Source organism: Pseudorca crassidens, chromosome 5, assembly GCF_039906515.1.
Source record: "Pseudorca crassidens isolate mPseCra1 chromosome 5, mPseCra1.hap1, whole genome shotgun sequence".
Taxonomy (NCBI): domain Eukaryota; kingdom Metazoa; phylum Chordata; class Mammalia; order Artiodactyla; family Delphinidae; genus Pseudorca; species Pseudorca crassidens.
Window position 1 is genome coordinate 61,701,113 of NC_090300.1, and position 27,916 is coordinate 61,729,028.

General features: G+C 38.2%; 1 protein-coding gene across 2 annotated transcripts in view; it reads left to right on the forward strand.

Moving 5' to 3' along the window:
- Positions 1-27,916, forward strand: part of KCNMB2 (potassium calcium-activated channel subfamily M regulatory beta subunit 2) — a 245,792-nt gene that overhangs the window by 198,691 nt on the left and 19,185 nt on the right. Inside the window, exons 2-3 of one of the 2 annotated variants that reach the window (XM_067737236.1) lie at positions 11,210-11,390; positions 16,887-17,009. In XM_067737236.1, the coding sequence (XP_067593337.1) occupies positions 16,954-17,009 (56 nt within the window). In that variant the 5' untranslated portion in view covers positions 11,210-11,390; positions 16,887-16,953. The remainder of the gene's footprint in view (positions 1-11,209; positions 11,391-16,886; positions 17,010-27,916) is intronic. The other variant, XM_067737237.1, reaches the window with a different exon arrangement.

Sequence of the window (27,916 nt, forward strand, 5' to 3'; positions counted from 1 at the left end):
TTTGCAAGGACACTAATCCCATTCATGAGGCCTCCACCCTATGACTTAACCACCTCTCAAAGGTCCCATCTCCTAATATCATCACCTTTAGAGTTAGGATTTCAAGTTATGAATGATAGGGGGACACAAACAGTCAAACCAAAACAATGTCTCAGGTCCCTGTTCCATAGATCCCCTTGTTTCCATCTCACACTCTTGAGAAATTGGTTATATATGGAGAGTCTGAGGAAGAAAAGACCTGGGAAATAAGATGGTTCAAGACAGTGGCTTTGTGAGAAGCTATACAGAGAGGAACTCTAATCCACTGTGGAACTGTAAGTCCTCTGCTCTCATTTATATTCCAGGAGTAGTGTGGGCAAGAATTACTTCTAGAAGTGCTAGAGCTTCCTTTTTCTCCACTCAAACTTGGAACAACTTTACCATCCTTCTCTCTCCCACTGTCATTAAGGGCATATCCAAAATCAGCAGACAGCAGGGATAATAGCTCAAAACTATACCAACAGTTTATTCGTCATTTTAAAACTTAGGGCAGTTTTAAAGGTCAAATGTGTGTTCTTTCTAACTACCATCTCAGTATTTTCCTTGTCTCTTTGACCTTAATTTTAACTAGAAGCTCTTCTCTAAGGTAACAAGATTTCAACTTCCAGAGGCTAACAGGTCTTTCAGAACCATCCTCACACAAATGCAGGTAATAGCACTGCTTTCTGAACCAGGCTCACTTTTCTCTCTGCCATGTAATATTTGCAGCCTGATTCCAGAAATGTATCCAAAGTTCAGAGACACATCGTAGCATATTTGACTTTCTGGAGCAAGAGCTAATATGCAATTCACACAAGAACAATCAGGCTATTAAAGATGGTCAGAAGTTCACCAATTAATATTTGTTGCCAATTTACCAAGTTCATTGTTATGCTTAAGCACTTGATTTTTTTTTAAGACTTCCCATACTCCTATACTGGTCAGAAACAGGGAATTAAGCTCTCACATTTAGTGTGGTATCTGATACCTAGTACATTCCTAACAAATATTTATAAATGAAGGTATCAATAAATGAAAAACTGTTTAAAAGATAAAGAAAAGGAGAATACCTTTTTAGAGAGGATGTTGAGGAGGAATGACCCAAGACTTATATACTAGATAAAATAGAACTTTAACTCCTACTTTACTGAAACCTAAATTTCCTGTATTTCATACTAAAATATTAGATTCTTAAAATAGAAATTCTTTTTCGTGAGAGATAATCACTTACCATCATCAGACATATCATTTACACCAAATGGTCACCCTGCTAGAGTATTTGGGGAACATTTTGAAATGATGAATAAGGCTCTTGTCAAACATGTTATTCCTTAAGTAAATACAAATTCATTTATAACTGACAAGGTGATAAAGAAAATTAGAATCATTTTGCTAGAGTTTTGACACAGGCAGACATCAAGGGCAGCTCAGGGACTTTATCCTCTAGGGCTCCCAAGAACAAAAGCCAAACCTCAGCGTGTTGTCTACACCTGCCCTTCTTTCTGAGTCCTTGCACACATCCACTGCCTGCAGCCCTTTCCCCTGGGTGTTTTGCTTAGAATTTTCTTTATCCTTCTCAATCCTTCTTCCCTTTCCCCCTAAATCCATTCCATTCCATCCAAAGAGCACCACTCCTTTCACTGTATTCCCCACTGCAGTTAATGATGCCACCATCCACACAGTCCCCAGTGAGAAACCTGGACACTGTTTTCAAATCCTCTTACCATCGCCTTTTCCCCCTCTAATCCAATCAGCGTCAAATCCTGACCTCACATCTTCCAAATACTGCCTGGATCTCTTAATTCTCTGTTGTCCCCACTTCCTTCAGCTCTGGCTTGCATTATTGCCATCACCATCTAATTTCCTGCTTATTGTTTTGTCCAGCTTAATTTAATCTCAACACTACCTTCAGAATAATATTTCAGATATATAAATATGATCATGTTGCTTGCTCTCTTGCTAAAAAAATGTACAATGAATTACAAAGTTAAAAGATTTTTTAAATGCATAATAGGACTCCATCATCTTCAAGGTAAAGCCCAGGACCTCTTCACAGCCTTTGCAAAAGCAGGTGTGGAATTCCAGGATCTGACTTTACTTTCAATTTCCTATATGTACCACATTCAACCAAACCAGCCAGGAATGTTAATGTGATCTCAGGATCCATAAATGGAAGGAAGTTATAGTTTTGCCATCCTCAGCACTAATCAGATGACACTAGAAGTACTATATTCAGAAAAACAGAATTTTACATTGTTTAAGAGTGCAGCCTCTGAATGTAGGCTGCCAGAAGTCACATCCTGTCTCCTCTACTTTCCAGCTCTGTGACTTTGGGCAAATTATTTAATGTCCTTATGCTTTAGTTTCCTCATCAGTAAGACAGGAATGATAAGAGTACCTGTCTTATAGAGATTTTGTGGCAACTAAATTAATTAAAACATATAGAGCACTATTAAATAATAAATTTTACTAGTATTATGTCCATGGTACTTTAGGAGAGACATTAACCAACGGAGCATGGCCTGAGGAAATGACTAGAATAAGAAAAGAAATTGAGATCATGTTATGTGAAGAACAGTTGGATAACATGTAGTTCATAGTGAAGAAGTGTTGGCAGAATAATACAGCTGTGCTAAAACATCTGGAAAACAATCCAGAATGTAGAATCAGGAGCAATAGTGAAACTCTATGAAGATAGATTCCAGTTCAAATTATAGAAACACTTTCCATTAGATAGAAACGTCCAAAAGGAGGAGGAGGGGTGTTATAATTTAATCATTAGTTTTCAGCCAGCGTGACAAGACACACTACGCTGTGATTGATTATGAATGGCACATGTTAAAGTTGGTGCATAACTGGGAGTCTATGCTGCAGCCTGATCTTCAGAACTTAGTAATGCCCATGGAGTGGCGTGCAAGAAAATGTATGTCACGAAGCGGAAAGGACCAAGAATCACTGCTTTGAAAGAGAGGCTCATCTTATGTTGATACTTGAGAAGCAAAAGTGCAGTGATGAATCCCACTGCACCAATTATCAACTCCTCCCAGATTTGGTTTTCACAGCTCTTCACACTACAGCTATATAACATGAACCCTCTACTTGAAGAACTTCCAATCTCTCACGCAACCACCACATACTAGGCTCACATCAGTGAGCCTATTCAATTGCCCTTTTCAGAAAGTCTTCCTAACATTCTTCCTCTTCTTTGGTTGTCAATTTCCCCTCCTCCAATTGTTGGAGGTAGATATTACAACCTTCATTTTTACAGATAAGGAAGTTGAGATTCAGAAGGGTTAATTAACTCATTCCATGTCACAGAGCAAGGACAGAATGAAAGTGAGAGGTAAAAGCTATTCTATCTGCCTCCTTGATCCATGCTGCCTCTTTCCAATTTAGGGATAGACAGGAGGGTTGAAGAATAAACAGGATTCCAAATTCTGTCAGTCACTCATCTTCTTAGGTGGTTTATCTTAGTCCCGTGCATTCTTAGTACCTAATGTAGAACCCAAGATCTTATATGCTACAAAATGTAAGAGACATGAGCTCTTTAATCAAACTTTTCCAAGGTATTTTTATATTTATGGGGTTTTCTCAGTAACTAAATCATCATCACATCAGGCATTTTCCAGACAATTGTGAAAACTTAGGTTTAAAAGAGGACTAAATATCTAGTTTAATATTTCTAAGAGTCTTTCACCATAGAATCTAAGCAGTTTGAATAGGTTTTTCTTCAACCTGTATCCATCAAAAAAGAATCACTATTCCTATTGCTGAAGTTTTTCTTTTTTTCTTTTATCTTTAAGTACAGGCCCTTCCACTAGGCCAAAGCAGGATTTAGAATTTAAAATATCTTTTCCTTTGCTTGCTTCGTGCCTTTTGCATTGTAAAAACTTACTTTTACAATTAGAGTCATTTGCCTTTTACCTGCAAATCAAAACTACAATGAGATATCATCTCACACCAGTCAGAATGGCCATCATCAAAAAATCTAGAAACAATAAATGCTGGAGAGGGTGCGGAGAAAAGGGAACACTCTTGCACTGCTGGTGGGAATGTGAATTGGTACAGCCACTATGGAGAACAGTATGGAGGTTCCTTAAAAAACTACAAATAGAACTACCATATGACCCAGAAATCCCACTACTAGGCATATACCCTGAGAAAACCATAATTCAAAAAGAGTCATGTACCAAAATGTTCATTGCAGCTCTATTTACAATAGCCCGGAGATGGAAATAACCTAAGTGTCCATCGACAGATGAATGGATAAAGAAGATGTGGCACATATATACAATGGAATATTACTCAGCCATAAAAAGAAACAAAATTGAGCTATTTTTGTAATGAGGTGGATGGAACTAGAGTCTGTCACACAGAGTGAAGTAAGTCAGAAAGAGAAAGACAAATACCATATGCTAACACATATATACGGAATTTAAGAAAAAAAAATGTCATGAAGAACCTAGGGGTAAAACAGAAATAAAGACACAGACCTACTGGAGAACGGACTTGAGGATATGGGGAGGGGGAAGGGTAAGCTGAGACAAAGTGAGAGAGTGGCATGGACATATATACACTACCAAATGTAAAATAGATAGCTAGTGGGAAACAGCCGCATAGCACAGGGAGATCAGCTCGGTGCTTTGTGACCACCTAGGGAGTGGGATGGGGGGGTGGGAGGGAGGGAGATGCAAGAGGGAAGAGATGGGAACATATGTATATGTATAACTGATTCACTTTGTTATAAAGCAGAAACTAACACACCATTGTAAAGCAATTATACTCCAATAAAGATGTAAAAAGAAAAAACCTACCCAAGAAAACCAAAATACACCGTCTCAATATCGGTGTATGGCCTAGAATATCTCTGATAGCTCTTCCAGCTTTAAAATGCCAGTATTCAATGACTTCTCTGAATTCTGTCTCAAATCCCTTCAGTGAAAATAATGGTCTTAATTTGGCATATTAGATATTTTAGAATACATAGGTAAATAAATATTTATTTATAAATGTATAAATAAATAGCTGCCAGTAATGTCAAATTCATTATTTTAATTAACCCTCACAAAAAATTTTGAAGGTTGCATTAATATTCCCACTTTATAGATAAGGAGATTGAGACTCAGAGAAGTTAATTAGCTTGCGTCCAATGTAATACTGATAGAAAAAGAGCAGAAATGGAGCTTGAACTCAGTTTCTTCTGCTTCCAGAGTTCACGATTTCTTTTTTTTTTAAAGTTTGCTTTATATTCTTTTATTTTTTTAATTTTTACTGGAGTATAATTGATTTACAATCTTGTGTTAGTTTTGGGCAAACAGCAAAGTGAATCAGTTATACATATACATATATCCACTCTTTTTTTTCCTTCTGAATTTTTAATTTATTTTTAATGGATAAAACAGGACTTCCTGGACTTCCCTGGTGGTCCAGTGGTTAAGACTTTGCCTTCCAATGCAGTGGGTGCAGGTTCGATCCCTGGTTGGGGAGCTAGGATCCCACATGTCTCGTGACCAAAAAATCAAAACATAAAACAGAAGCAATATTGTAACAAGTTCAATAAAGACTTTAAAAATGGTCCACATCAAAAAAAAACTTCAAAAATAAAAGAAAAATTTTAAAACAGTTATGATCCAAAATTTTTTAAAGTACAAAGCAGTACGCAGTGAAAAGTCCCCCACCGCAACACCCATCCCAGCCGCTCAATTCTCCTTCTCAGAATCAATGATCAATTACTAGTATATTCTTCCACACATATTTTTATGCAACTACAAAGAAATGTTTTACATTTTCCTTCTTTTAATTCAAATACTATCGTATTGTTCAAACTCTTATGCACCTAAAATAAAGCTTGGAAGCAAATCTTAAAATTAAACACACATAAAAAAACAATAAAATAACTCTATCTCAGATTGCTATAATATCAGTACAGAGACAGAAGGAATTTCACTAACTTATGAACCCAGTGTATTCTGACCCTATACCCTTAGGGAGATATGTTTTAAGGATAAAAAGAACTGTAAAGAAATCTGAATTTTACTTATTTACTTGTTGTTTGATAGTGGTACAGTGTAGTTATTCAGAAACTATTTTGAGTATATTGTGGAATAGAGAAAAACAGACAAATTGATGTCATTGGGAATCATGGGTTCTCATGTGAGGGAGGGAGATACAGATATGAGAAAAGTGAGAAAGAAAACACCGTGCTGCTGGATTAAAATGATATTATGGACTGAACGTTTGTGTCTCACCCCCATTTATATGTTAAACCTCTAACATTCAATGTGATGGTATTTGAAGGTATCCACTCTTTTTTTTTAGATTCTTTTCCCATATAGGCCATTCTAGAGGACTGAGTCGAGTTCCCTGTGCTATACAGTAGGTCTTTATTAATTATCTGTTTTACATATGTGTAATGTTTTACACATGTGTACATGTCAATCCCAATATCCCAGTTTATCCCTCCCCCCTTACCCCCTGGTAACCATAAGTTTGTTTTCTACATCTGTGACTCTACTTCTGTTTTGTAAATAAGTTCATTTGTACCCTTTGTTTAGATTCCACATATAAGCGATATCATATGATATTTGTCTTTCAGAGTTCATGACTTCTTACCACTATTCCACTTGGCAATAAAAGATATAAATATATCAAAGGAATCTTTGTCCCCCTGGCAAAAACAAAGGGCTGGGCCACTCAATTTGAGGCTGAGAACACTGAGTTCAAGATGCTGGTTTCCTCCAGGAGTAGAATGTTACACATGTCATCAGTAGCCAGTTCAGAGCACCTACTGGGAAAGACAGTGGACAAATTTGATTATAGTTCACCCAATGACCTTCACAGTTAGACGGAGGAGGACCTATGAACCATATTTTCTTGCCCCTCAAATATCTCCCTCACCAATCTGCCATAGCACCTAAACTTTCCACTATCACAGCTCCCCTCTGAGATAGAGTGGTGGATTTAACAACCAGGTTAGAGAAGGAAGGGGTTGGGGGAGGGGGGCGAGCGCAGCACAGAGAGTGGGAGAAATCATGTAGAAGAGCCTGTTGGAATCCTGACACCAAAACAAGCTTTCTGCCCAAGACACCTGGCTCTATAGCGGTGCCTAGATCTACAGAAATCCTTTTCAAGGATCGTTAGGAGGCTCTCATTTTGCCTTTCCACTGGGTGCTTACTCTCTCTCTACTTTACTAGATTTCCCATGAGCGTTACGGAATACTGCATTTAAGAAATGAGCAGAGGGCTTCCCTGGTGGTGCAGTGGTTGGGAGTGCGCCTGCCGATGCAGGGGACACGGGTTCGTGCCTCGGTCTAGGAAAATCCCACATCGGCTGGGCCCGTGAGCCATGGCCGCGGAGCCTGCGCGTCTGGAGCCTGTGCTCCGCAGCGTGAGAGGCCGCAACAGTGAGAGGCCCGCGTTACCGCAAAAAAAAAAGAAAAAAAGAAATGAGCAGAATGTAAAATAGAAAAAAATTACATCTAATCAGATACAAATTATAAGTCAGGTAAGTCATGGGAACAGACCTTGATTACAATTTTCCAAAGTAGAAATAAAATGTTTCAGATGAAAAGAATCTGAGAGCCATCTCTGTCAATTCCCTCATGTTACATGTGAGGAACTGGAGGCCAGGAGGCAAAAGGTCCCAGTTACAGACGAGTCAGTGATTCCATGGCTTACTCTTTTCTCCACTCTTCTCGCCACAGAAAATTAAAGATCACATTTATGAGTGTCTATTGAATATATTTAACTGTGTGGACTTTTATACAGATTCTATTATTTTCTATATTTAATATATATTTAACTTATTCCCAAGAGGTAATAATAATAGCATATGCTTAATTCCTCCCATATTGTACTTTTCATATATTAACTCACATATATTAATGTCATATATATTCATATACTAACAGATACATATATTAACTTGCATATGTTCATGTTATATATACAGTGTACTGATATAATATATATGACATTATTACATTATAGTATCACAAAGCATATATCACCGCATATATTAACTCAATCTTCACAAAGACTCTATGAAAAATATACTATAATTACAATTCTCACTTTACAGAATAGAAAACAGAGGTGAAACAGTATTAGAAATTTGCCCAAGGCCACATAAATAATAAGGAGCAAAACCTGAGTTGGGGCCCACCTGTCCATGTTCTTACTATTATGTTTTGCTTTCTTGCCCTTTTCTCGCACCTGACATATTTTTCTACAAACTCTCATTTTCCCTCGCTAACTTTGATGTGGGGAAGAATGCGGCACTCAAAGAAGAAATAAGTGAATGTTGCCACCATCATTTAGCACTCATTATGTATTTGATATGGATTTTTGCACTTGGTTTGCCTAGCAAAAAATATACAGGTTGAGACAGCATGGGAGGCTTTTTCTTTGTGTGTTTTTAAAATTTTTTTATTTTTTAAATTAATTTTTATTGGAGTATAGTTGATTTTCAGTGTTGTGTTAGTTTCTGCTGTACAGCAAAGTGAATCAATTATACATATACCTATATCCACTCTTTTTTAGATTCTATTCCCATATAGGCCATTACAGAGTATTGAGTAGAGTTACCTGTGCTATACAGTAGGTTCCTATTAGTTATCTATTTTATATATAGGAGTGTGTATATGTTAATCCCAATCTCCCAATTTATCCCTCTCCCCCACTTTCCCCTTTGCTAACCATAAGTTTGCTTTCTACTTCTGTGACTCTATTTCTGTTTTGTAAATAGGTTCATTTGTATCATTTTTTTTTTTTTAGATGAGAGCATGGGTTTTGGAGTTGCATAGGCTTGGGTTGAAATTCTGACTTCACCATTTAAGAGCTATGTGACCTCAGACAATTTATTTCCTTTTCTGAATATCAGTTTCCTCTCCTGGTAAATAGAGCTCTCATAAGGGTTACTGTCAGAATTAAATAAAGCAATGCATATAAATGCATTATTTATATAGGTCTAAAGAAATACTTCATACCTTTATGTTTATTATTAGCATTTCTAGTTCTTCTCTAGTAAAAGCTCTTATTACAGTTTATCTCCCTTGATTTTCGACTGAAATGGAAGCAAGAATTGAACCACATTTACCAAGAAGAGATAGATGGTTTCATCATAAATCTGTCATTTGTACCAATCTAGAAGGCACATGTGAGTTATGAGGTTTTCTCACACCAGCTGCGTATGTGTGATGCCCAATAGAGTGAATGTTTAACAATTAAACTGGTTTTAAATACGTAGCATGAAGGGAATCCAACTGAACACCAGATGTGATTATCCACTTGAAAAGCTCATTAAGAAGCGAATTATGGAATAGTGGACTAATTAAGACCACGTAGAAATGTGTTTTCCATTTCTGCATAGAACTTTTAAAACAATGAATCAAACAGAAGGGCCATTGGTATGGCCAATTTGGAAAAAAAAAATTTTTTTCTCCTACTTCCTCCAAATGGAAAACACTAACATTTGCTGAGTGTCTACTCAACATCATACATTATTTTAAATCATCAGTATAGCAGTTCTTTATGATATCTGTTACAACTTCGATTTTCTTTTTTTTTTTAATAAATTTATTTATTTATTTTTGGCTGCGTTGGGTCTTCGTTGCTGCGCGCAGGCTTTCTCTAGTTGCTACGAGCGGGGGCTACTCTTCGTTGCGGTGCACGGACTTCTAATGGCAGTGGCTTCTCTTGTTGCAGAGCACGGGCTCTAGGTGCACGGCCTTCAGTAGTTGTGGCATACGGGCTCAGTAGTTGTGGCTCACGGGCTCTAGAGCGCAGGCTCAGTAGTTGTGGCACATGGGCTTAGTTGCTCCGCGGCATGTGGGATCTTCCTGGACCAGAGCTCGAGCCCATGTCCCCTACATTGGCAGGTGGATTCTCAACCACTGCACCACCAGGGAAATCCCACTACTTAGATTTTCTTGATGAGAAACATGAGGCTCAGGGAAGTTTAACAGTGTATTTTGGTTATGTAATTAGTATATTGTGGAGCTGGAGTAATTATGAAGGGATTTCAACCTCAAACTAATTTGAATTTCTTTCAGTTAAGCCCTGAGATCATCATTTCTGATAGCTGTTATGACTGTAGCTGTGATGCAAAACTTACTTCATCTCATTCACATGCATAACAACCTTATATTAAAGCCCCCCATCCACACTTATCTGACCAGTCTGTCTCCTGGTCCAGATAGATCGTAAGCTCCGTAAGAGAAGAGTCATGCGGTTGTCTTCATCAGTATATCCCCAACACCCAGGCTCAGTGCCTGCCACATAGTTACATCTTCAATAAGTACTTGTTGAATGAAGAAATGAATGCTGTGCTGATTTAACTAAAAGAATAGAGTTCAGCTCCACAGTCATCCTTTCACAGGTGGCAACACTGCAGGAGGTGGGTGTGTGTGTGGGGAAGGAGTGTTTTGTCTGCAGTTATGCAATTACTCAATGACAGAATGGAATATTAGAAGCCCAGAGCCTCCAAACAGCTGAGTTCAATGAGCCAAGTTACTAGCAGGCTAAAGGACAGGTACATTACTTAACTTGAGTTGTGTCCTCCTGAAGCAGAAATCAAGCACGTAACAATTACATGAACAACAGTTGGCCCACATGTGTCACAGAAGTCATAAGTGCCTCCCACACCCGTCACCAGCCACAGGAGTCCATACGTGGTCAACCCAGCTATTAAAAAGCAGTCTGAGGACAGGAATAAAGACACAGACGTAGAAAATGGACTTGAGGACACAGGGAGGGGGAAGGGTAAGCTGGGACGAAGTGAGAGAGTGGCATGGACATATATACACTACCAAATGTAAAATAGATAGCTAGAGGGCAGCAGCTGCATAGCATAGCACAGGGAGATCAGCTCGGTGCTTTGTGACCACCTAGAGGGGTGGGATAGGGAGGGTGGGAGGGAGACGCAAGAGGGAGGGGATATGGGGATATATGTATACATATAGCTGATTCACTTTGTTATACAGCAGAAACTAACACACCATTGTAAAGCAATTATATTCCAATAATGATGTAAAAAAAAAAGTAAAATTAAAAAAAATAGAAAGCATCCTGCACCAAAAATTCAGAGAATCGTTCTTATTTGATTCTTCTCAAAGAGGCTATAGTGCTCAGGGATACACTTCTTTACCTCTAAATGTGAAGAGCAAAGAGAACTATTCATTCTGTCTTCCAGGCATCAAATGGGGGAGAAAGGTATTATATTCCTGTTACGGCATTGTCAAGAGACTATTCAGTAGCACGTGCTATTCCTCCAAACGATATCATTTAAGCGGTGGACAGAGAAACAGGAACCCAGCAAAGAAATGGAATGAACAGCTCAGGAGTGAGAAAGAGAACCAAGAGAGCATTGTTCTGTAAGTCAAGGTGGTAAAGCATTTTTAGAAGAAGGAAACAACCAAAAATATCAAATTCTGCAAGCTGAGAGGCTAAATAAGGTGTGGAAAGACAAGAAGCTATTGGACATACCCACTGGGAAGTTGTAGCACCCTGAGAAAGAGCAGTTCTGGTATAGTGCAAATGTCGTTTGTTATTCTGACTCATCCATGAACTATCTTAGAAGCAGAAATGGGTGGCTTGGTGCCTGCACATAGAACACACTTATAAATGCTGTCAAACGGACACCCAAATGACATAATTAAAGCAAAGTATAGTGGTTCATTGAGGAAGAAAACATCCCAAAGATATTTAAAACTGCTCTTAAGAAGTACCAATGTTTTCTAAATTAAATCCCTAGGTCTAAAATTATCACCTTACATTTGGCTTCTCCCTCCAAAGGCCCTGGAGCCGAAACAACTCAATTCCTAGGGAGAACATATAATTTGCCGTCTGCAAATGATAAAATCTCACGCATTAGAAGCATTCCTAAATTTCTGTGCTTTGAGTGGCCTTTTAAGTTGCTGCTGTGATGTCATTAGTGTTACAATTTTACACAAGATTAGACATGTAATTAGGTGTTAAATAGTTCCACCAGCTCCTGCTTGCTGTTTAATAAAGCAGAGTGCGTTAAGAGTATCCCATATGCGCAGCTCAAGGCCACTGACACTAGAAAACCGCATCTACTTTGCTCTTTCCCTGTCTCGTATGCCACTTGTCCTTGCAGCTGTCACCTCGAGGCCTCAGCACTGATGGGAAATGAGAAGCCACTGCACAGAGTAGCACTCATAGAACTGTTACTCTCCAGCTGAAGCTTCTGGAAGCAGGGGGAGTCTCCATAAAGAACTCAAATGAAACCGGAACCTGAGAGTTTGTAGCAGTGTTTCCCACTTTGGCTGCATATCAGAGTCACCTGGGAAGCTTTTTTTTAAATTGCAATGCCAGGGACCCACCCCCAGAGATTCTCATGGGTCTGGCTTGAGATCTAGGCCCCAGGATTTTTTTTAATTCCGCCTGATGATTATACTGTTCAGCCAGTGTTCAGAGCCACCACGTTTATGGTCCTCTTGCTGGGATGGGTATCAAGGTGAATGAGGAAGTATTTCAGATGTCATTATCTCAATATCTCAGAAAACTGTTTTCCCTCTGCCACTGACCCATAAGCAAAAAAATCAAGTCTCAATGTACAAGTACAAAGCACCTTAACTGGATTTTTTTTTTTTTACAAAAATATAAAATCCAATTCATTTGCTCTTAAAATTATTAACAAGGGGAAAAGAAGTAAACTAATGTTTAGCATGTGCCTTGATTTACCTTAGGTACTTTTGCAACTATTAACCCATTAATCTTCCAAGCAACCCAGAAAGGCAAGTATTATTATTCCCATTTTCACAGCTGAGGAAACTAAGACACAAAGATGTTAAACTGACTTGTCCAAAGTCACACAGTTGGTAGGTGGTGATGCCAGGAGGCAAACAAAGAGTCCCTGTCTGACTCTCCTGCTCATATTCTCATTAGATCATGCTGCCCTTTCTAAAGAAAACCTTACTGAGTGATAATTCAGCAAGCAACAGAAACTTTCTGTCCAAGTCAATAAAAGGGACAGAGGGAGCAGGACAATCAGGAGAAGGAAAGAGAGGAGGTGGGGAGTGGGAAGAAGGAACGGCATCCCGAACTAAGAAAAGGATCTGGAAGGAGAGGGTGGCTGCAGCCAGCAATAGTGAGCCACAACACAGGAGGCCGATGTCAGTACCCATGGTCTTGTTACCAAGCAAGGGCTCGCTGCCCAAAGCCCATAAAAGCCAATACAATGGCAGCAGCTTTTGAGAAAAGAAAGAGCTTCACTGTGAGGTTGACCAGCAAGAAGACAGGAAGCAAGGCTCTCAAATCTGTCTCCCAGATCCAGGGATCAAGGTGAAATTTAAAGGGTTAGAGGAATTTCAAACTTGGAAACTGACTGACGAGTCTCGAATCAGTCCATGTAAACTACTGGTGCTGCTGGAAGACAGATTTTTCTTATTGAAGGACTTCTCGCTTCATAAAGGTCTCTGGTGGCAAATGTCTATTCTTTGAGTTCCACAGACTGAAGATTCTTGGTCCAGGGTCATCCTGGAGACATGAGTTCCTGTCTTGCACACGCAGTGCTGTCTCTGTAAAATAACTCCAGGTCTGATTAACCAACAACATGTTTTAGGGAAACAAAACCAGTTTAAGCTGGTCAATGTTTTATGTATGTACTGTTTCAGTCATGCTTTCCAATAATAGACACTTATATGGTCAAGGCAGGCAGCAAACACAACCAGTGTGTCACTGTGTATCCTGCATTGTGCTAAAAGATGCATAAGACACAGCCCTGCCCTGGAATGCATTGCTCTAACAGAGGTAAGTACCAAGAATTGGAAGCAGAGCTGAGGAAGCTGTTTGTGCGGGTCAGAAAAGACGTCACAGAAGAGATGACATCTGAGATGGCCTTGGAAACAGAGGTACGCACTCACCTGGCAGGAAAGGCAGGCAGAGAGAAAGTGTGAACTGAGTCAGGGAGGTAGAAGCCCAGCGAGGTGTGTGCCTGAGAAATGGAAAGGGGCCCTTTATAAACTCCTGAGGCAAAGAAATTGTTACATTCTCCCTGACTCCTGCTTTCACTCAAGGCCAAGATTATGTCTTCTAGGACATCTAGTTTTCAAACTATACTCATCTGCAATCATATAGTCATGGCTCAGCCAGGTTCACCCCAGTTCCTAGGTCATTTAATGATGGAATTAGGTCCAGGTCTCCTCCCCTTGCCCTCAGGCCTGTGCATCCACTAACACGGATCTCTTTTTCATGCTAAGATTCCAAATTACAAAATTTTATAAAGTGCTTTCTTTGTCTCTATATCACTTATCTAACCACAATTCAAATGAGATGCTCCTTGTCTTATAAAGTGAGTAGAGTTGAGGTGATTACTTGAGGAGCTCAGGAGGGCTGCATTTGAGCTGAGGGAACCACCAAACCAGCTCCCGTTAACATATTCTCGGTGTTTCTCTGAAACCTGGAACTTTTTTCAACCTCTACAGAACCTTTATTGTGTTATCCTTAAAGCAGCTACTCCCTTAAATTTTAATTAACAACAAGCTTAGCAGGTTTTAAATAACAGTTTGTCTTTGTGAAAGAAAACTGGGGTGGAAAAACGCCAAATCCATTTCTTAGGATAAGCTGAGGAGTCATTAAATCCTTTCCAACAAATTTTAGACAGTTAATTAGAATAAGTATACCCTTCATATCTTCCTTTCTGTATCATCTTCAAACAACAGAGCAAGGGTGCAAAGCTGAAATAATGACACACAGTCTGAAGAGTATCCTAAGTATATTAAAATCACTGCAACCCCTTTCACTTTGAATGATTTCAAAGCATTTATAATATGGACTGTGTGTCTATTAAATTCTGGCTAATAACCAGGAACAGGATGGGAGCTCAGTAATTTATTGCTTTCCCTGAACTGAACGTGTGACACTTTTCTTTGTCTACTCCAACCCAATCCTTGAGGAGTGATCAGAAGATGCCACCAGAGTCAATGTTGAAATAGCTTCCTGAAAGTTTAAGCCAATCCTCATTCTTATGAAGTAGTTCGTTCAGCTTACATTAAAATCATTCTTATTTCCTGAAAACTGACTAGTTTTAGTAACAAATTTAATTCCTATTCTATGTGTTTTAAAGATATTCAAAAGGAAACCTAAATAATTTTAAATATCCCACATCCAAGTCATTTAAAGAGCTAGCAGATTCAACTTCTAAATCTTTCTGAAAATGTCTAGGGCATCCATTCAGGTATATCTTTTCATTCTGGTCATCCATCCTGGGAGACCAAGGTGGAAATATGACTTCTTACATCTACACTCGTTGTCAAACCCCAGCCATCTCCCATGGTCTCTGTTCCTTCTATCTCTGATGCTGATCCAAGGGTTACAGAAGGAGATCTATTTCCAGAAAGTCAGTAGACAATGATTTAAAATACGCTTCCATTGATTTTTCAATTTACTGAGTCACAACATTTTGGAGCTGAGAGGGATTTCAGATGTTATCAATTTCAAACTTTCCATGTTACAGATTAAAAACAACTAAGTCCTAGAAAAGATAAGTGACTTTCTCAAGGCCACACAGCTAGTTAGTTTAAAAAACAAAAAATGGGGCCAATAACCAATTACTGACTCTGAGTACATGCTCTGAGCCTTAGCTGCTTAGTGTTTCCTGCAGACCAGCAACATCAGCATCACTGAGAGCTTGTTAGAAATAAAGAAACTTGGGTCCCCTTCCCGGACTCACTGAATCAGAATCTGCATGATCACAACATCCCCAGGTAATTCATACGCACATTGAGAATCACTGGGCTAGACAGTAATGTGTCTTTCCCCAGAAAACGTGAGTATTGGAGACAAGTAGACATGGGTCCACCTTTTCTAAATCTCCTAGAAGCATCACTTTTAATCTAAAAATAATAGCATAATCTACCTTGCAGGGTTTTCATGATATGAGCATAACATAGATATAGGCATATACATTTCATGATATATACATAGACAATATATGCAAACTGTCTGGCATGTAGTATCTAATACAGTATATAGTAGTTAATATTATTTCCAATCTCATGCTTACCATTAATACTGTGCTCAACCAAAAGGAAAGCCACGAGTGACTATGCAATCATGAAGGAATCACCTTTCTTTCTTCCTTTGTTCTATTTGTTAAATATCATTTTAACTTTTATATGTGATTAAGATTTCTATGATATTTCATATTTATAACTTCAAGATGACAGAACTAATCCCCAAGCCAAGTCAGGACCGAAAGAATACAACGGTCCTCTAGTATCTTGACTCTGGATCCTATAATCCTGGCCGTTAGGAGCCAGAGAATATCTGCTGCCTCTGCTGCCATGATTTTCTCCGAGACTCAACTGCCAAGAGATGAACCCACAGATTTAGCAACAGTTGAACACATTTAAAAGATGATCTCTCGTCAGTAAGATGTCACATCTGTCAGCATCAGGGAAAACAGTTTGAAGAGAAACAGAGAAATAGAAAAAAAATAGAACCAAACCTGAACCAAAATTTTGGAAAAATATAGAATAATAAACTGTACCAAATTATATTTTTGGAGGAGACATCTTAGAGGGAATATGGTAATAACATCAATTAGAAAACTGTGTCTCCCTAACGCAGTGGCTCTTAATCCTAGCAGTGCATTAGAAACAACTAGGAGGCTTTAAAAAAAATTGAATGCACATTTCTGAGGGAGGCACCCAGGCTTCAGTGCTTTTTAAAAGATTCCCAGTTGATTTTAATGTGCAGCCAGGGTTGAGAACAACTGCCCTACAGCAACAGAAACCTGGTCTTATTTAACATGGTCAATCCACTGAGAGTTACCAGTTGCTATTTGATACACAGTTCCCCAAACTTTAAGTACTGGATTTAACTTCAGTGTGTACCTCTTCTAGGTCTTTTCACCATTCTTCCAGGACTTCCACCATAAGGAAAGGAGCCCCTGGACCAACATCCTCTAAGATGTTTATATGGACCAGTGGCCGAACCTCTTCAACTTACAGACATGATGAGAAAAGGTAAATCACTGGGACTCTGGAGGCTTTTCAGAATCATTTAACCTGAATACCCAGAGAGTATGCCAAAGAGAAAGCGTTAGGCAACTGAGCTTTATATTTTGCAAGTGTTAATGTGGGATGGGCTCTACATTGAGGGAATGGGGTTTTAGACACTTTGGCCGTCCTCCTCCTTGCATTCTCCATGCTCACTCCTACCACGTAGCTTTACAAAGGCTGTTCCCTGTCAGAAATGCCCTTTACACATGCACATATACACACACTGGTCACTTAGCTAACTCTACCTCTGTCTTCAGATATCCATCCAATCAGAACCTCCCACTATCCTCTTGATCAGCACAGAATTTGTGTTTTACTGTCCCCTGAATTTTCACCTCCTACCACCATACCTGGCACATAGTAAGTGCTGAATAAATACTGAACTGAAATAATGAAAATTGCATTTCAAGGCAGTGGACATATGGCAGGGAAGGAAAGCAAAAACTAAGAGAGAATGAAAAAAGGATAGACAAGTCCATGGAGCTCTCAAACTCCTTGGAAGAATAGCCTGGGGTCGGGGAAGAATGGGGGAATAAGAAAAAAAATTAAAGGGCAAAAGCAGTGATAATGAAAGACAAAATGACAATTATACAGCTCAACCCAGCCTTCCAACTTGGGAGTAAATACATTCATAAAATTCTCTGGCCATTTTTAATATTTGGTTTCTCTTTCTTTTTTTTTCTTCTGCATCTCTCTGTTTCTTATTGACCTGGTACTATTATTTGGGTTTGATGAAGCTAAATTTTAAACACAACTGCCTATACCAACATATTGCAGCTTAGGCAAGGCTCACCTGCCTGCAGTCTGACAGAAATCAGGATTGATAAATGCGGGCACAAGAAGAAGGACCTGAGGGAGGTTTACCTGAGTGTAAATTTTATAGCTGGTACTTCTATTTTTCCTTTTAAAAATCTGTATTTCCCTACAGATAAAATCCTTTAAAAATTCTGAAGGCAAAATTGTTCTTCACAATAATTTGGAAGCAACTTATTCACAATAGAAAATCTGTTAAATAAATCATGGAATGTAATGTACCACTTAGCAGTTAAAAATGTTTTGGCATAACATTAACAGACAAATCAAGTTGGAAAAGTGCATACATACTATAATTGCAGCCACAAAAAATATATACATAGGAAAAGGCGTGAAAGGAAAAGTATGCTTCTTACTCCTCCATTTTCCAAATGCTTTGTAATATGTTATACTATCTTAACTATGGAAAAAATAGTGATATGATATTTAAGTAAAATAGGTTTTCACATGCTTTTTCTCAATGCTTAATCAAGTTATTTTTCATTTGCTTTCAAGCAACTAAGTTGAACCATCTTTCAGCAAGAGCTTTACTATAAGACTGAAATTTTGTGTCATTTTTAAATTCTATACTTTGTATGAAATTTCCTCATTTCTTTAGAATAAAAAAAGGTCACTACCATTGATGGTGCAGAAAGGCAGAGATTTTGTTGCCCTACAGGAATAGTGTGACTATCAATGGCCAGTCCTCCTTAGATTTTGAAGGTTTCATCAGAGCAGGTGAAGCATGATGTATTTGTTTCAACTTCTATTTATTCTCAATGAGTAATTTAATTAAATACATTTTTCTATATATATAAATTTTTTTACAAACAAAAGGATTAACATTTAAGAAGCAATTACTCTGCACTGCATGTTTTCATAAACTGTTCTCTTCTAATTTGTAAGATAAGGATTATTATGCCCATTTTACAGTTGGGAAAGCTGAGGCTTAGAGAGTTTAAGTAACTTCCAAGCGTGCAACAACTAGCCAGTGATTGAATCAAGATTTAAACCCAAGGTTGTACTCTCTCCCCCACACCCCATGGCTTACATAGGCTCTTGTCAAACATGAGATATTCGGAGCAGCAGTGAACAACCAAGACCACAGGGGGAAACTATGATAAAACAGAGTTGAAAATTGTATATCACAGGAGATAATAAATATGTGAATACGATATATTGGCAATATTTGTGGCATTAAAAGGAGCAAATAATTAGCTTCATATCCTATACCAGTAAGATTCTATAAAACTCTTAATTACTACTTTCATGTTTTCAGTAACTATGATTTCAGTAACTATGGGGTTTAAAATAATTAAAATATTGACTCTAAGTAAATCATTTTCAGCAAGTTTTATTTATGGGATGGGGATGCCAAGGCTTATGAAATCAATCTGCATGACTTTGGCCTACAAAGTCAAAGACAAATGGAAAAACAGGCAAAGAATACAGCAATAGAATCTGACACTAAGCCAGTATCCTTAGTTTGATGTTGGTTCATTTGCCTGTACCTCTTTCTTAACCACACCTCTGTCTTCACTGCCTAATTCACAGACTCTTGTGCAACAAGACTCAGATTTTAAAACTGACTTTAAACAGCAGCTATTGCTCTGCTTAATACTCTTGGTGGCAGTAATCATGGTGATAAGGAAAGTAATGACGGTTGATAATAAATCTAGATAATTAAGGTCCTCAAGTTAATTATTTGCAAATAAATTAACTAGGTTGTCTGGAAGCACTGCCCAGAACTGCTGGTAACTGTTCCACCCTCAGTTTCTTATTCTGCAAACCTGGCCTCTGTGTGTTCAGCTTCTCCAACTGTGTTCCCCCGGCAATCCCAGAGGCCAGGCAGCCAAAAACCCTTGGCTCCACTCCACACTGCCTTATTCTGAGACCAGAGACAAACTTGTCAGGATATCGGCTTCCCTAGGATTCCTCAAGAGATGCAACATCAAGAAATAAGCTTACAGACAGGCAGAGCAACCAAGTGGAAGTAAAAGTCCACTGAAAATTCTGAAACCTAATTTTTATGGTTCGAGGAAAGTTGAAGTCAACTTTATATTTTTTTCATTATTTTAATTCAAAGCCAGTCCTTTTTCTGATCATCTGCTATATGCAAAACACTGGTTTCTATCCTTATCCTCCATTCCACATGCCCAGCAATGTGAAGGAATATTTTTTCTTCCCTGAACAAATTTCTTTGTTAGGTGAGCCGACGTTAATCTCTAAATCGCAGGAGGCAAAATAAAACAAGAGCAGCAATAACTAATTTAAAAATTAAAGAAGAGAGAGGTTATTAGCCAAGGACATTACCACTGAGTGTTTATCAAATATTCTTTGGATTTTTTATACTAAATATTGAATTGGTATAAAGGAACATTTATCACATGTTACCATACAGAGAATGATGATATAATAAACATCTGAGTACCCTTCATTAAGCTTAAAAACTAAAACAATCAGAATTTTTGAAGCCCTTGAGGGTGCTTCCCTAAGAGCGTCCCCCTCCTTATCCCTGCCCCCACCCAGAGATAACCACCCTCCTGTTTATCATTCCCTTGCTTTTCTTCATGAGTTTGTCACATCTGAATGCTTAAACAATACATTGTTTACTTCTAAATGTTTGGAGACTTTAAATAAATGGAATCATACCATATGAATTGTTCTGCAACTCGCTGTTTTCACCAAACATGGTCCCATGATTTATCAGTGCTGATGTGACTAGCTGTAGCTTATTTCGTCTGCTGTGTAGTATGCCATTATATGAATATACCACCATTTATTCATCCAGTCTACTTCTCATAGACATTGGCATTATTTCCCGTTCTTTTTGTACTGACAATGCTGCTATAAAACTTTTTGTTCATGTCTCCTGTACATATGTACAAACATTTCTTAGGTTTTACACCTAACTTGGGAATTGTCGATTCAAAAGTATGCACAGCTCCCACTTCACCAGGCAATGCCATTGCTTTCCATAGCAGCTATAGATATGATTCCATTGCTGTAGAGTTTTAGGGGTTTTAATTTTCATCAATCCAGAGGGTATTGTGCTTTCAATTCCCATTTTTCAGATTAGTAATAAGATTGAGTCTACGTCCCTAGTCCTTTTCTGTAAAGTGCCTGTTCTAACATGTGGCCCATTTTTAATTGGATTTTTGTCTTTTTCTTATTGACTTGTAGGAATTCTTTATAAAAGTCTGTTTTCTTTCATTTAAAAAATTTAATAGAATATAGAAAGGTAACCATTGAGAATGGTTGAAAACAAAATGAGAGAACTGGAAGATAAAGTGAAAGAAATACCTCAAAATCCAGAGGAAAATTACAAAGAGATGGAAATCTTAAGAGGAAGGATCAGAAAGTTACATGTGAATGATAAGAGCTCCAGGAGCGGGGAAAGAGATGGAGGAGAGAAATAACAATGAGACTTCCTTTTCTGACAGTATAGTAGACCAAATACACCAACCCTCCTGCAGCAACAATTTAAAATGCTATATAAACTTTTAAAAACTTTTATAAAAGTTTCTATTAACCCTTTGTCTATTGTGTGCAAACAGCTTCTCCCAGTTTACTTGTATTTTCACTTTCTTTATGATGTCTTTTCATAAACATGGTCTTAATTTTAATGTGTTCTCAGCAATTTTTCAACATTTTGAAATCCTTTCCTATCCCAAGTTCAAAAGGGTATGCTCTGATACAGTTAATATTTTGTAGGTTTGCCTTTCACAATTAAGTCCTTAATCACCTGAAGTTTACTTTTGTGTGTGGTGTGAACTAGGCATCTATTTTTTTCTGTACAGATAACCAATTGTCCAGCACCTTTCGTTGGATAGTTTGTCCTTTCCTCAATGATCTAAAAGTATACATGTATCATATATTAGGTTTCCACATATGCATGGATATGTTTCTGGATCTCTACTCTGTCCCACTGGTGAATTTTGTCTACCTCAGACAAACACCACCCCTGAGCTTACAAACATTAGCATTATAATGCATCGTGATATCTGGTATAAAAGTTGCCCACCTTGTTCTTTTGTAATCAGGATTGTATTTGCTATCCTTAGATGTTTGCACTCCCATACCTATTTTAGAATCAGCTTGTCCAGTCATGCCTACCCCACTTCCCAAAAAAGCTCTTGTGATTTTTATTGGAATTTTATGAAAGCTATTAATTAATTTGTGGTAAATTTGCATCTTTATGTCACCAAGTCTTTTTCTGAATATGATCCTTCGAATGATTTGTATAATCTAGGTAGAACTTACCTATAAATAATCAGAGCCTGGTATTTCCATTATGAGGATATTTTAAATTGATGATTCAATTTTTAATGATTTAGAACTATTTAGATTTTCTAGCTATTTCAAAGCAGTTTCAATAAGCCATACATTTGTAAGAATTTGCTACATAGTTAAGTAAATCATAAATCAAAGTTTTTAAATGTCTTGCTATAAAGTTGTTTCTAATATCCTCTATTATCTTTCTAATCTAACTGTATCTGTACTTACAGCTTTTAAATTCCTGATATTTATTTGAGTCTTCTCTAGTTTTTCTTATCAGTCTCATCAGAGGTTTGTCTATTTCATTAGTCTTTTCAAAAAACTAATCTTTGATTTCATTGATTCTTTAATACAGTGCATCTTTTATTCCATTTATTTCTACTCATGGATATTATTTCCTTCCTTACACTTTCTTTTAATATATTCTATTAATCTTTTCAAAACTCCTTACGTTGGATGCCTAGCACATTAATTTTCAGGCTTTCTTCTTAACTAATATAAACATTTAAGATTATTTAGTTCTATCTAATAGAACTAATAGAAGGTGAGGATGTACATACATCTCAAAAACATAGAAGACTTTGGTGGGTGGAAGGCAGAACAGTGGCTGTTTTAATCCATGCCACTCTCAGCTCTGCCATATGAGATAATGAGTTGAGTGCTCCTGGGGCAAAGATACATAGCAACTCTGCCTGTTTCAACTCAGCTGGCATTCAGCAATCTATTGCCCCACAGATTCACTTTGTAGGATCTAAGAGAAGGCACTTTTCCTTGAAGTCTGGAAACTAGAGCTCTCAGTGCCAGAAAAGCTTGAAATTTTCCTAGAAGGAATACTAAATGTATTAGTGGTACAGTACAATGGGCGCTGATAGGAAGAGAGAAGCCAGGAGTCTGTTCTAGCCATGGTTCTCTGGTCTACTTGGTTTCACTTGGCCATTAAGCCTCCCTACACTGGCTGCCTCAGTGTAGGGAGGCTCAGTATTGAAGCCTTTTCTAGCCCACATAAAGGAACATACTTTGTGAGCCTAATAAATGCAAGAGACTGAACATACAAAGGTGAATGCGGTCTGGCTGTAACTCTTGAGCCACTCAATATTCACTGGGCCAGAGAGGCATAAATATAAATATTTAGTATGTTAAGTATTATGGTTACTGTGGTTAGGTTTCTGAAGGGCCTCCCCAAGTTATGACAGATATACATAATTCTTTATTCACACCTTCCCTCCTCTTTCCTACACCTGCCAGTGCCCCTCACCTCTCTGACTGCTGTGGGACCCTTTGTAGATCTGTCTTCTTGCCCTTTCCAAGTTCTAGTACCCTCGCTGAGTTTTGTTTCTCTGACTACCTAGGGAGTCTCATTAAAACCCACAGTGTTCATAGTTACTTCTGGACACAAATGATGCCCATATCTAAATTTTCATCTCCTCTACCACTGCTTTTTTTTCAACCCCTATTTAACACCTGAAATGCTGACAGAGTTTCAGAATCAGTCTCTTAGCCTCCAGGAATAAACCATTCCAAACAGCCAACCACACTAACGTGAGTGATCTTTCTAAAGTACAAAGCTAATTATATCACTTTCTTGCTTAAATTCTTTTAGTGGCTCCTCTAACTTCAGAAGACATACAACACCCTTTATCTCTGACCCCTGCCTATCTAACCAGCTCATTACCTGCCACCCCCACTCACTGCATCCTGGAATCCAACCACTCTCAGCTACCCTATTCCCCTTATCAACTGTTTGCTCATTGGAGATTTAATTCAGTCTATTACTGAATCCTTTAACCATCACCACTTAAACCGTTATGGCCACCTTGGTTTAATTAAACATGAATTAAAACATTCATGTTCATAAATCAAGTCCTGAGCCAAGTTATCCATCACCAATCTACTGAATGCCCAGTTCAAGGAATGTCCAATACAGTGATAGCCAATTTGCCTGAAGCCAAATTGCCAAATACTAATGCATTTGCCAGTTGATCTTTTTGGTGAATTTATCAAATTTAGTTACTTACCAAAAACTTTGTATAATCATTGTAACTCTCATAGTTCTATGGGTTAGTAGGAACCAAAAAGACTGCAGGGGACCCAGATTTGGGGCTTTGAGACTCTCCTCCTCTGTCTCTCAGTCTCTGCAGCCATTGTCCCTCTATCTCTCTGCCCCGCTGTCTTTTCCTCCCTGTGCTCTAGACACCCTCTGTCTTCAGGGTCCCCTGTTCTCAGGTCTTCCTCCCCTCCCCCCCGACCCAGCCATGCCCTACTGCTCTCTCTGTTCTTTGTTTCCTCTCCTCTCTGCCCCTGGGTTTCCCCCTCTCTAGGATCAGCAGGCCAGGCTACACTATGCTGATTCTGCTCTTCAACTTTCCCCCAGCAGAGGGTCCCACCAATCTTGTCCAGATCCCTCCTGTTCCAATAACAGGACAAGAGCAAAGACAAATTAAACATTTTGTTATAAGGACAAAATAAAACTGTTCAAATAAAACTTAGCAGAAACTTCAAAAAGCTGTTAAAAATTCCCACCCAAAATCAATTACCGTAATCTTATGAATAGTTAAAAGAAACAAATTTTGGTTAATTGATAAAGTTGCCAAATCTATCAAAGTCATGAAATTTGCACAAGAATATCAGTGATGCTAAAATGTTAGCAAAACAGCAAATAACTCTAAAAAGGACTTGAGTAAAATCATTATAAACAGAAAGGCTCCCATATGAAATGCTAAATTTCTGCTATATCTATTAGAAGAATATATTCATACACATATTCAAAAAATATATATCTATGAATATAAGAATTATTTATAAAGAGACTAAACCTCCCTCAGAAACTTACTTAGCTTTAAAAAAAACAAACAGATCTTAAAATACTGCTAAAAAGAACATATTCATAAGAAGAATATAATTCAATGTATTTTTAAAATATCATCTTAAAATATTCTTAAGAAAATACATTCATATTAATTTACTATACTTAAAACAATGCTCCTTAAAATAAGTTTTTGTTAAATCTGTGATTAAGTGGGCAAATTATTCATTTGGCAAAGTGATCCTTCAATAAATTGGCAAATTGGCTAATCATGGTGCATTAGCCATTCACTAACTGAACATTTGGCAAATCAGCGCCCAGCATATTGACTTGCTTCCTTTCTGTACTCATTACAACAAGTCTCCTTAAGATGCATTGTAATGATTGGTATCTCACCCAGCTCCCTCAGGACATGTCTTATTCACTTTGTATTCCCCAGAACTTAGCACAGTACGTTTCATCTTATGAAGACTTTAAAATGTTGACAAATGAATAAACAAATGAATTAATAAATGACATTTACCCTGCCTTAACATGAATAGTTTTCTTCCTGCAGGCTAAATACCAAGGGAATCTGAACTTAAATGAGTGAAGCCCAAGGAAAACTTTTTTTCTTGCACATTTTACTCTTTATATCCATGTTTGTATAGGTACAGCCTCATAAATAATTTGCTTGTGAACCATAGGACTACTATCAAACTTTAAGACACTATCCAAATATGGAGTTTGAAATAAAATTGTATTGTGTTGACTATGGCTTGAGGTAAATATAAAGCTTTATTGGACAATTAAAATTTTTTATACAAAATATTTTGTTATACTTGAACTTGCCTTGTAGTTTTATTAATAACTCACATTCTCCAAAAGGATTTGGGCAGAATGCTCCCTGTATATGCAGAAAAGACTGCACATATGTACTACTTGTTATTGCCAACATGTATAAATGCTGATTTGTATCCACCATACTGATTCATGGCTCACCATGAACCATGAAGCCACAGCTGCTCCAACAGAGCTTAAACATACTGCTTCGCCAGCATACACAAAGGCTAGATCTGCTTCAGACTTATAAATCCAAATTCCTGCTCTATACCTATGGCTGAATATCCCCCATATTCGAAACTTATTTTGTAGTCATGCCTGAGTCATTATTCCTCCTGAGAGCTCTACTTCAATGAACTATTCTAGCCTTCATTCCCTTATTTCTCCCTCTACCCCTTTTAAGAAGAGTCCACAGAGAATAGACACAAAGAGCCAAAGAGAGATGAACTGTCCACTCTGTTAGTAGTGGCAGAGTAACCCCCAAAGTACAAGGCTTCCTAGTGTGAAGGATGAAGTTTAGGCCTGAGGCCCAAAATATAGCATCATGCTCATTCCCCAACCCCCCAGCTTTGAAGACAACTTGGCATAGGAGGGGCACCTCACTAATCCACTTAGTCTCAGGCTATGGACACTCCCTTCCCCACCTGGGGCTTACTACCTAGAGATAGCGAGGCCAAGGCACACCAGGCCTGAACAAAGGCAAGTCCAAAAGGATGAGAAAAAAATTGTGCCACTCATAAAGAGTGATCTTCAGTCTCACCCAAAATGTAGACAGGGTCTCTGACTGTCAGGCTCTGGCCTATCTCACCAATCAGATTAGTCAATCCTCACCTGAGCTCATGACACTATGTTTGTCGGGGAGAGAATCTATAAATGAACAATCAGCCTCTCCCTTCTTAGCCAGGGCAGCAAAAACACCCCCTTTGGAACCAGGAAGAATAGCAAAATAAGGACCCCTGCTTTAACACCCTCTACTATTCCCCCAGTCGTCCAAGTTAAGTTCTTGGGCATAAATCTAAACTATATCCTTTTTCTCACTTCCTCATCATCCCCTATATTCTATGAGTCACCAAATCCTGAAGTTTTATCTCCTAGATATTTCTCCATACATCCTTTTCTCTCCATCTATCCTACCTCGATCCTAGATCCAGCCCTGATCATCCTTTGCCAACACTATAGTAGCTATCCCCTAATTCTTCTTTCTGATTTAAGTCTGCCTCCATCGTTAATCTAATCTCCACCCTGAAGCCAGAGTGATCATTCTGAAACTCAGTTCTGATCATGTCACCCTCTGCCATCTTCCCATTAACTACAGGATAAAGGCCAAGTTCCTTAAATGACTTACAAAAACTCTTCATAACCTACTACCTCTCCAAACTCATCTGCCCCATTTCCCCTGTCCCACACTCATCCGAGTAATAATAAAATTTGTGTAGTTTCTGACAGTCAGCATGTAGTTGCAAATCTCCATCCTTTGTTCATGTGATTCCTTCTGTCTGAAATGCCCTTGATTCCCTGTGTCATGTGGTTAACTTGGATTCAATCTTGAAGATTCTGTTTAAGGCATTTCTCCTCCAGGATGCCTTCCCTAACCTTAATCCTTGCTCCCTGCCCTGCTCCCTCAGGCTGGGAAAATTACTCCTCTTCTATACTCATGCTGTGAATGGCTCCATCATTGAATTTACTACCCTACGTTGATATTTTTTTTCATGTTGGTCTTCCTGTTGGGTAGGGGCCACATATAATAACTAGAGGTTACCAGCATTCAAAATACGTTCGTAGACTTTAACTGAATCTTTAGTCCTCCAAATTATTCATTCATTCCTTAACTTATCCATTAATTCAATTAGCAATAAATTCATTATTGATGAATTTCATGAGTATGTCCCACCTCACTCATCCACTTTCATTTTGCTGAGTAATATCCTGATTTCCCAGATGTGTTTACCCTGCGTGGAAACCAATCATTTTCCCTCTTCTCTACACATCCCAGAGCACGTGAAGAACATTTGTTAACCATTTCCAAATTGTGATTTGTTTCTAAATTACCCATTTGAATCATTTTTGTATTCTTCTTGTTCTAGTAACATAACTGACTGATTACACTGCATCTCTTTTATGGGTATAGACTGATGTAAGTGATGCAGTGTGACAGCCTACTACTCTGGAGCTGAGA